The 9,641-nt window shown below is 41.4% G+C and overlaps 1 protein-coding gene across 1 annotated transcript in view; it reads right to left on the bottom strand.

The window, feature by feature from the left end:
* Positions 1-8,552, bottom strand: part of LOC146679162 (nuclear receptor ROR-alpha A-like) — a 192,424-nt gene extending 183,872 nt beyond the window's left edge. The window contains exon 1 of the mRNA XM_085408569.1: positions 7,868-8,552. Coding sequence (XP_085264695.1) covers positions 7,868-8,018 — 151 coding nt within the window. The 5' untranslated portion in view covers positions 8,019-8,552. The remainder of the gene's footprint in view (positions 1-7,867) is intronic.
* Positions 8,553-9,641: the final 1,089 nt, after the last annotated feature.

Below are 9,641 nucleotides of genomic sequence, written 5' to 3'. Positions count from 1 at the left end.
GTCGACCATACACACAATACATACAATATACAAACTTACATTGGGGAGACAGGACAGGCTAGGCAGCAGAAAAACAGACAGACAGTGAGATATGTAACATATAGGGGCAAAATTAAGTAATCAGAAATAAGGGAAACAGAAAAGCTGGTGAAATCAAAACAAAGTGAAATCAATGTGACAGAAGACACAGAATGAGAGCTCTGCTCCTCTTCTCCCAAATGAGTGTCAGAAAGTTAGCGTTCAGCTTTAAGGCTCTTCACAGCTCGGTTTTTAAAGCCTTCACTCTCCCACACTGAAGGCTCTGGCTCTGTGCCCCTTCTGCCAGAGACCTGTTACGTAACACGCCCGCTGCTTTCAAGTACCGTCAGAAATAGCAGTACTGCCACCAGAGTGTACGACTGAGCAGTGTGTGCTTTCTATTTCAACTACGCATACGTTTCGTTTGAATTGATTTAAATGAGAAAAATGTGCTTCAGCTCAGTTACTTTTCTGGATTCGCAGCACCTTGTTTATACCAATACGTAACATTTTATGACCTTTTCAAATCGTAAATTAACTTTTTTCAAACATGAGTTGAACACTTTACACTTTTGGACACTCACTTGGCATTGAAGATTATAATTCATTTTTTTTATTCCAACCATATTTTGGGCACATTTTTTTTAATGTTGTACAGTTTATGTACAAAGTGAGAAAATGTAGTTAATTTTAATCCTCATAAATCTTCTTAAATTTGCTTGTTTCTTCTAAAAGTTTATTTGGTTCCAAAATTGATATTTTCCAGACATTGTTTTCTAAATATTTTGACAGTTTGTTGTTAATTGCCTCGTAGAGTAGTGGATTACACTCACTTTTTCAGCTGGAGAAACAAATCCTCTTTGGGGTCACAAAGGACATCTGACAGCGTCTAATATTATCGTCGATATTTTTATTATATTTGTTCTTTTTTTAAAGGATATGTTATTGCTTTAATGTTTTTTCAATAGTAATGCCAAATGTATGATCTTGTGAATGATTTGCAGGGCTCAGTGCACTTTACAAACACTAAACAAATACAGATAAACTGCACACCAAAAAGAAATAGGTTCACATTTTAGGAGCACTTGCTTGTGTGTTTTATTTTGTAGGAGAAATCCTGATTTAATTTCAGACATTCAAAAAAACAAAAAGGAAACAACAGACAATGACTTTGAGATGAGGGACTCAAAGTGTAAAACTGTTTAAACTTACTTTACTGCCCAAGTCTTTATGTTCTGCTTCCAAGCAGCCAGACCTTTGTGTATTTTTTTGTATTAGTCTCGAGGAGTAGTTCTCCAGGCTTTCAATGTTCTTATTCTTGACATTGGCTGCATTTTCACTAATTTCCAGTTCAGATTTTTAAACCACTTAACACTGAATGTGACTCATGACTCAAGCATTAAAAGGGCATCTAACTTAAGGGCAAACTACTGAAAATATCAGACAACTTAACAACAAAAATATTTTAAATAGTATCTTTACAGACTTTGTTACAGTGATGTATTGTAAAACATTACAATAATTTACATCAAATTATCAGTATCAGGTCTAAAATCTGATCTACAGCTATCAACAATACCTGAAAGTCATGTTCTTAAGGAATAGGAAGAAATTCAGCAAAGGCCTGACACAGGACCGTCTGTCGGCTGTTCACATGAAAAAGGGTCTCAGTGGAGGAGCTGCTGTTCGTAAAGAAGGAAAACAGGAAGACTAAGCTGATGTATTTCATGTTCCACAAGAACCTGACTGAAAATCAGTGTCAACGAGGTTTATGGAGTAAAGAATCCACATTTGAATTTTGGTTCAAAATGTCTCAAGTATGCACAGAGGAGGTCAGGAGAGCACATCACAGCAGGAGGTCTGTTACAGGCTGAAGCTGCGTTTCAGGCAGTAGTTTGGGAAATCCTGAAAACTGATGGAAAGCACCTGATTGGCAAAAGCTGTATTTTCAGCATGATGGTGATCCTATACATACTGCCAATATAAAAGCATACTTGGATAGAAGGAGACAAAAAGAAACACTATCATGGGTTGGCCTCCCCAGAGCCCAGACTTAACGTTGTTGAAGCAATGTGGGGTCAACTGGACAGGAAACAGAACAAAAGGCAGAAACATCCAAAGAAGGAAACCTGCTGAACTATTCCTGGGGACCACTTAAAGATATTACAGGAACGTTTGCTTCAAAGAGTTCAGACTGTTCGAAGAACAAAGGTGGTCAGACCAAATATTGATTTTCAAGATCATCAGAATTTCCATGTTTGCAATACATACAAATACTGACACATTTTTGCAATTTTCTTAGCAAAATACAGTGAAATGAGGCGTGTCTCGACACTTTTTTACAGCTCATTCCTGCAGCACTATAATCCACAACATGTTCTCCATAGAGCTCCATAGATACATGCTCTACAACTAGATTTTGAGATTTTGTGTGATTGCCATTTATTAAAACATCCATCCAGTTATTTCAGGATTGCCAGGAATCTAATCCAGGTATCACAGAGCAAGAGGCAGGCTTCACCCACGTCCGACCGTTAATGCCTACATTCACACTTGTGCTCAATTTTGGAATCACCAGTTAACTTAACCCCATGTATGTTTTTCGACTGTGGAAGGAAGCCGGCGTACCCGGAGAGAAAACACACAGACGCTGGGAGAACATGCAAGCTCCACACAGAAAGCCCCCAGCCTGGATTCAAACCCAGGACCTTCTTGCTAACCACTCCTGCTAATCACTGTACCCCCATGCCAAAGGCTCAGAATAAAAGAAAACTACTTATTAAGAAATGTAAAAATGACAGACAGAGCCTGTAAAATTAGTAACGCATGATAAATATTGTGAGGTCCTTTCAAGGGAGTGAAAGCCAGACATGAAGTCTACATCAGCATCAACACAGGAAATGAAAATGATAAAAACCCTGCAACTCTTCACACTTTGCCGTGGAAGCTCAAACTTGGTGTCAGTCAGTGTAACAACACTCTGCCCAAATGAACCGTCACACCTCAAATGTGTTTGTGTAAATATGCTGCAAGGCAGTTGTGTCTGTTTACCAGCACCTCTGGGGTCAAAGGTCAGGTTCAAGTAAAATTTCAAGTGACTTTTAATAAACCCAGTCTTGTTGTTTTAGATCAAAAGTTCTATTCCATTGTATTATAACTTGCACATTAAAGAAACTCATATCCATGTCTTCTTGGTTTCCAAAGCAGCTTCAGTTATTTTGACTTCTTTGCATGCTGATGAAACGAATGGATATTCTGCTTTGCTGCAGAGCGCTGGTGGGGCTGGATCCTGAACAGAATGACTGTCAAAGCGCCTCACGAGCCACGATAACACAGCAAAAACCACAATCAGGCAATTGTGATGTAAATTATTTAACACAGTCATTCATTCATTTCACATAACGAACTTAAAAATCACAGTTGCTTTAATCATCCATCTCTAACACACCATTTCATGACTGATGTGTTATTATGTAAGCGTCAGTTACAGGAGTGAGCTGCACTGACTACCACAATTAATGTGCTGCTGCATGCTACAGACCATGCAGGAAGTTTGTGCAGCCGTGAAATTCATGTTTTTATAACTGTTACTCAGCACTGTTTAGCAGTTACAGTTTCCAAATCAAGCTGTCTAGTTGATAAATGAACAATTCACTGGACATTTCTGATTGGTCAGCACCGTCACGGGCCTTTCTGTGTGGAGTTTACATGTTCTCCCTGTGGGTATGTGGGTTCTCTACAGGTACACCAGCTTCTTTCAAAGTCCAAACAGATGCATATTAGGTTCCTGGTCAGTCTGTGGATGTAACTCTGTGTTAGCCCTGGGTCGTATTGGTGACATGTCCATGGTGTACTCTGCCTCTGAATACAAGAGGCAAAAGACCCTGTTGTGGATAAATCACTAAGAACATTTACAGAGGGAGTTAACGTAGAAGCTGTAAGAAAAGCTTCTGTAAGAAAGCTTACAGTTTGCTTAATCACACAAAGAATCTTTGTCATAATGAAGTTAAACTTTTGAGTTTTAGGTTTTTAATATGGTGTAGATCTATGGTGTACCAGTCAAGCCTAACAGACCTCTCTGCACTTCCTGTTAAAAGGGAGTTTTCGCCAAAGTGCTTGCTCATACGGGGTCATATGATTGTCTCAAACCGTGACAGCAATTGCCAGATTGATTTATCTCAACCTAAAGATGCCTTTTAAAAAGTCTACATACCTCTACATTACAAAGTAAACACATAACACACAGTGTAAAATGATCTCATCATCAGGGACCCGTGGTGCATGAAGTGACTAGTGATAAAATCACTAGTCACTTCTAATGGCCTATTCAGTATCTATTAAGTGAGCGCAGAGGAGTCAAGGTGTCAGTCTATTGTAAGTACTGTTGAAAGGCGCTGAGACTGTACGTCCAGAATGTGCTCACTGATTCTGGTTGTGATCCCGCATGGTTGCTATTGAATTATTCCAGGCTTTCACTGACATTCAGTCAAGCCTAAGCAAGAGAGGCTTAGGTAAATTTGTATTTAAAAGAAGAAAAATTAAACATCTTGAACTGAGCGCTAGTTTCGCTTACCAGGCTGAGTAGGCACCCATATGCTGCAAAGCCACCACAGACATGCACTTCCTGCATGTTGACCTCTTTACTTTCTCTTCGTCCTTTCCTGTCTGCTTCACTGTCTTATCCAGCAGTAATGGCTGAAAGGCCCAAAAACGTTAAAACAGGAGTGTCCAACTCCAGGCCTCGAGGGCCGGTGTCCTGAAGGCTTTAGGCCATGTCCACACGAATACGTTTGAAAGCGCATCTTTCTCTCTCTGTTTCGGCCTTCCATCCACACTGAGACGGCGTCTTTGGTCAAGCAAAACCGAGCTTTTTGAAAACGCCCTCCAAAGTGGATACATTTGAAAACACTGTTTTCATGTCGCAGTGTGGACGGCGAAAACGGAGGCTTTCGAAAACGATGACGCATTTTAGTCATGTAGTGCAGTCATGTGACCAATTCAACTAAGATGGCGGACGGCATCGTACAGCAGTTGTTTTGTTATATATATATAAAGTGAGTCTATATTCCCACTCGTTTTTGCAACTTTGTGCTCTAGTGTTACTCGCAGCAACTCCACCTCGACATTTTGCCGCGACGTTTCACAGAGCCGGAAAGTAAATAAAGGGCAGGTTGAATCATCTTATGTTTCACACATCCGCAGTACGGGAACATAAGCATTTTCAGTGTGGATGAAAAACAATAGTGTGGATGTGAAGATAGACAAAACGCCGTTTTCATCAGATGATTAGTTCATTCCCAGGCCTCTGGTGAACTTCAAGACACGATTAGGAGGTCATTTAGCCATTTGAATCAGCTGTGTTGGATCAAGGACACATCTAAAACCTGCAGGACACCGGCCCTCGAGGCCTGGAGTTGGACACCCCTGCCTTAAAACATCTTAAACCATCAGAATTTTTAAGATGTTTTAAAAAAGGAGAAGAAGTATTCATGTGATATGACTTGTTTATATTTGTTGTTCAGCGGGTCCTACTTATGTTCTCCAGTTACTGTAGGATAAATCATTCATTGCTCTCTTTCTCCCCACACTGGCAGAGGTGTGTCTGAAGGCTGAAGCAGTGAGAGCTGCACCAAGACCTACTGTACACCACACACTGACTGATGCACACAGAGCTGTGGGTGGATAAAGCTGCACTAGCGTACCAGCAAGACTCTGTGCAAAACCTTTTATGTAAAAAATATGCAGTAAGCACTGCTCAGGAGAAAATGTCTACATTGTGTCCTGAACATGATTATTCATTTCACAAAACAAATGTGAAATGTTATCACACCAGTTTTTAGCCATTAATATGTGCTCGGATTGAACAGCAGGCTGGGACGAGTCCCAGAAATCCCGAGTCCCTGATTTCAGGATTGACATTCAGTGACAAATTGTACTTTGAGCACTGAGAGGACCCGTCGCTATTCTTTCATGGAGGACCAGCTTCATCACCTTATCAAGACTCTAATTCTGCATCTCAACGGGAACCTTTCCTTTCTTATTCACACACCCCACAGTCATCTCAGTTTTTACAAGTCAAACTTGAACACAGCATCTGACCCATTGACTTGGCTTTATTTATTTGGCTTTATTTACCTTTCATTGTTTACTCTGCCCCTCAGGGCTCTGCTTTGACTGCATGTCTCAGAAACAGTCACACTATCTGCCCGTCTCCATTTCAACACCGCTCAAACACTCACTGTGATTTTTCTCCTTCTCCTCAAACAGCTGTTACGTAACCGACTCTGCTCCGAGAAACTCAATGAAGTTTGATCTGACCGCCTCTCTCTCTCCAGGCTGCATACCAATAATGAGCAGCAGGAAAATCTGCCGTCAGGTCCGTGAGCTGCTCACAGGGGACGTATGGCTTCATTCACTGGTATTAATTACTGCATGGAAGTGAGAGCGTGACACTCTGTTTAGGTGGCCATCAAATAATAAAAACTTATAAAATATAATTCTGCTGCAAAACATATCCACCAATATATTTGTGGTTGTTTTCAAAGTCTTTGTAGTAGTTTTAGCTGTTGTGAGACTGTAGCTGTTACTTTGAACCTCTTAGTACTTGTTTCGTGGTTATTTTGAGACTCCGTGGTCGTTTTAAGTCCTTCTTTGATTGTTTTGAGTCTGTGGTTCTTTTAACTGTCGCTGATTTAAATCTCTGTGGTTGTGTTGAATGTTTGGCTGTTTTCTGATTCTTTGGAGTTGTTTGGAGTCTCTTTGTGCCCGTCTTCAGACCCTGGGGTTGTACTGAGTCTCCTTGTGGTTGATTCTGTGTTTTGGGGGTTTTAAGTCTCTGTAGTCGATGTGGACTTGTCATGAGACTTTGTGTGATCATTTTAAGTCACTTTATTTGGTTATTTCAAGTCTCTTTGTGTCCCTTTGACTCTACTTCTTACTCATTTAGATCTCTTACGATCTTTTTTTAAATGTTGTAACAGCCTCCAGTTCAGTCTTTTGTTAAATGTACTGTTGCAACAACTCGCAAATCGTTGTTTCTCAACAAAAATTGTCATTTTCTAAATGACAAGGAATTGACATTTGCGCCTCATAATTTCAAATCTGGATGACACAGCTGGAGCAGCAGGGTTTAACAAATGAACCAGTTCTGATACGGTGCTTTTCCACTCTGACGACACACAGCACTTTTTTCTATGCTTTCTGTCAAACACTCACACACTGATGGACAAAACATGGGGTTAGCCCAAGATATCTGATGGACACACGGGGATGGAACCACCAGGTGAAGCACCACCTGCTCTGCCACCTGAGCCACAGCCACCCCACAAAAGAGCCACAAATCACTGTGTTCCTGTTATGAATCAACAATTTCTACTTTTGTTCAATAGCTTCATGTTCTTTGTTACTGACCTGTAAAAAGAAAAAACATTTTTGGAGCGGGCTGATTGTTGACATGAAAGGTGTACATAAGCTGCTAACACAGTGAGAACACGTTTGTCTTAAAAACTGAAGTCTTATAAAAACGATTTCCTTTCACTGGAACAAAAAAATAGCAAAACGGGTATGACATTCATTCACTTTCACGTTTTAAGTCGATTATTTTACTATTTATTAATTAAAGTTAAATAAAATGCCTTCAGCTCAACATGACATTTTCCGTCCACATCAAAGTGATGTTCTCACACAGAGGTGTTAATGTGCACGTGTCAGTGGATGTCTGCGCTCCAACACATCAAACTGCTACACAAACCGTTTGAAGTTGCTGCTGCAGCTCAAACACACTCACAGCTGTGACAGATGTAGCCGAGATCAATAACAATAATCATCATTTTAGAATTAGCAGTCCTACCTTTGCCGCAGCTGGAGCCGGAGGAGCTGGAGCCGCAGGAGCTGTGTGTCCTGGGCGGTGTGAGGTGCGGAGTCTCCAGGCTCGCTGATGTAGCGGGCTCGGAACCGCTCCTGCTCGCCTCGCTGGCTGAATCCTGCGGGGACGACTCCATCCATCAACCGAAAACAAAAACTCCCTGAAACGAACCGGATCTCCCCCTGTGGTTGGTGCCTGCTACTGAAATATCAAAACCCCCACGAACGGCTGGTGGGGTGGTGTGTTTGAACAGCGGCAGAAGCGCGACTGCTGAGCGGCCGTCAGGTCGCTACTAGGAGCGCCGTTTGGAGGAGAAGAAGCCGGGCTGAGAGAGAGGGAGGGCGGCGCTGTAGAGAGCTCGGCTGCCCTCCCTGGAGGCTGACACATGGGCAGGCTGCAGTCTCGAAGCGAGCGCTGTCAAAGTAGCGAGCAGGTTGGAGTGTTTCTGTTGCAAAGACAGCTGGGCTCCTGCACACTGTGTGAACCATGTAAAAGTTTCTGACTGTCAGTTTCTGACACATTATCAGTAAAATAGCACCCAAAGTAAAGGTTCTTGCTGTGAACACATATGAATATCCGTGTAAAGGTCCTCATTGCTATAAAGCAATGCTGTCAAGCGTACAACTCAGGGGCCAGAACCCCTCAAACAGTTCAATCCAACCAAAATTGCTGCAAAACTGTAAAAGAGAAAGACTTTTCACTTTTCACTCCTTTCACTCCGCTCTGTGAACCCTTCCAGCTGTCTTACTGCCTCCCTCTTTAAGAAAGACTTACTTTCATGTCTTACTATCTTCCCACTGTCACTCAAGAATCTGCAGTTTTCCACTTGATTTAACTCAAAACCTTTTCGTATATTTCGAGATATTTTGTGAAAAGGGTTGGCGTAATAAGCAAATGCTTCAGCCAATACCTTTTGATTAGCCTTGTCTCATGCTTTCTTTCTTTATGGTAGATTTTTGTTCTGTTTTCACTGTTTTTTTTTTTCACTGTTTTCACTGAGATTTGAATTTGAATGCTAATCAATAAAATCAAATCAAAATCAAATCAAAATGTATGAAATGTATATATCTACACCACCGCAGGGATGCGCAGAACATATCACTGCAGTTTGTTACCTATCACTTGCATTACAATGGAGCAATGAGGGACCTTTTTTGGGTCATACATACTTGATAAAAGCAAAACCTATCCTTCAAAACTTTACCACCAAACAAGAGAGCTTCACTCTTTGGCCGTGCCAAAAAAATTCTGTCCATAAAAGTTGAAAAATGGAATCTGTGATAAACAGCAGCCCTGTCTCTAAACTCTAACGCTCGTCGGCACAAGTCTGACTGTCAGCAAATCAAACCGGGCTGCAGCTGTGACAGAAAGGCTGTAAAATGTGCTCGATACCCCCCACTCAGGAAGGAACACCACAGCATGCAATCATTTGCCTTCTTCAAGACCACCAAACTCCCACCATCTAGTATCCATGAGAGGTTAAAGACCTGCTCCAGTTTTCCACAACAGGGACAAAAACATATTGTTCCCTTTGAATTGGAGATCCAACAAACAGGCAGACTGGTACGGTGGCATAGACCTTCTAAAGGAGGTTAAGGAGTATGATACTCCTGAAGCTGGAGCACACCTTCTCATATCCCATCTTCAAAAGAGCGATCACCAGCTGACTCTGTCCGTCCATCTCATATATATTTTATTTGCTGTCTCTCTTTGTGGAGTTACTAAGTACTGTGCATGTAGACGGGATGGACAAAAACAT

The sequence above is a fragment of the Rhamphochromis longiceps genome, linkage group LG1 (genome assembly GCF_057381845.1).
Source record: "Rhamphochromis longiceps isolate RC_006_pf linkage group LG1, R_longiceps_female_GT1.1, whole genome shotgun sequence".
Classification (NCBI taxonomy): Eukaryota; Metazoa; Chordata; class Actinopteri; order Cichliformes; family Cichlidae; genus Rhamphochromis; species Rhamphochromis longiceps.
This window is presented reverse-complemented; position numbering and strand designations above follow the sequence as displayed.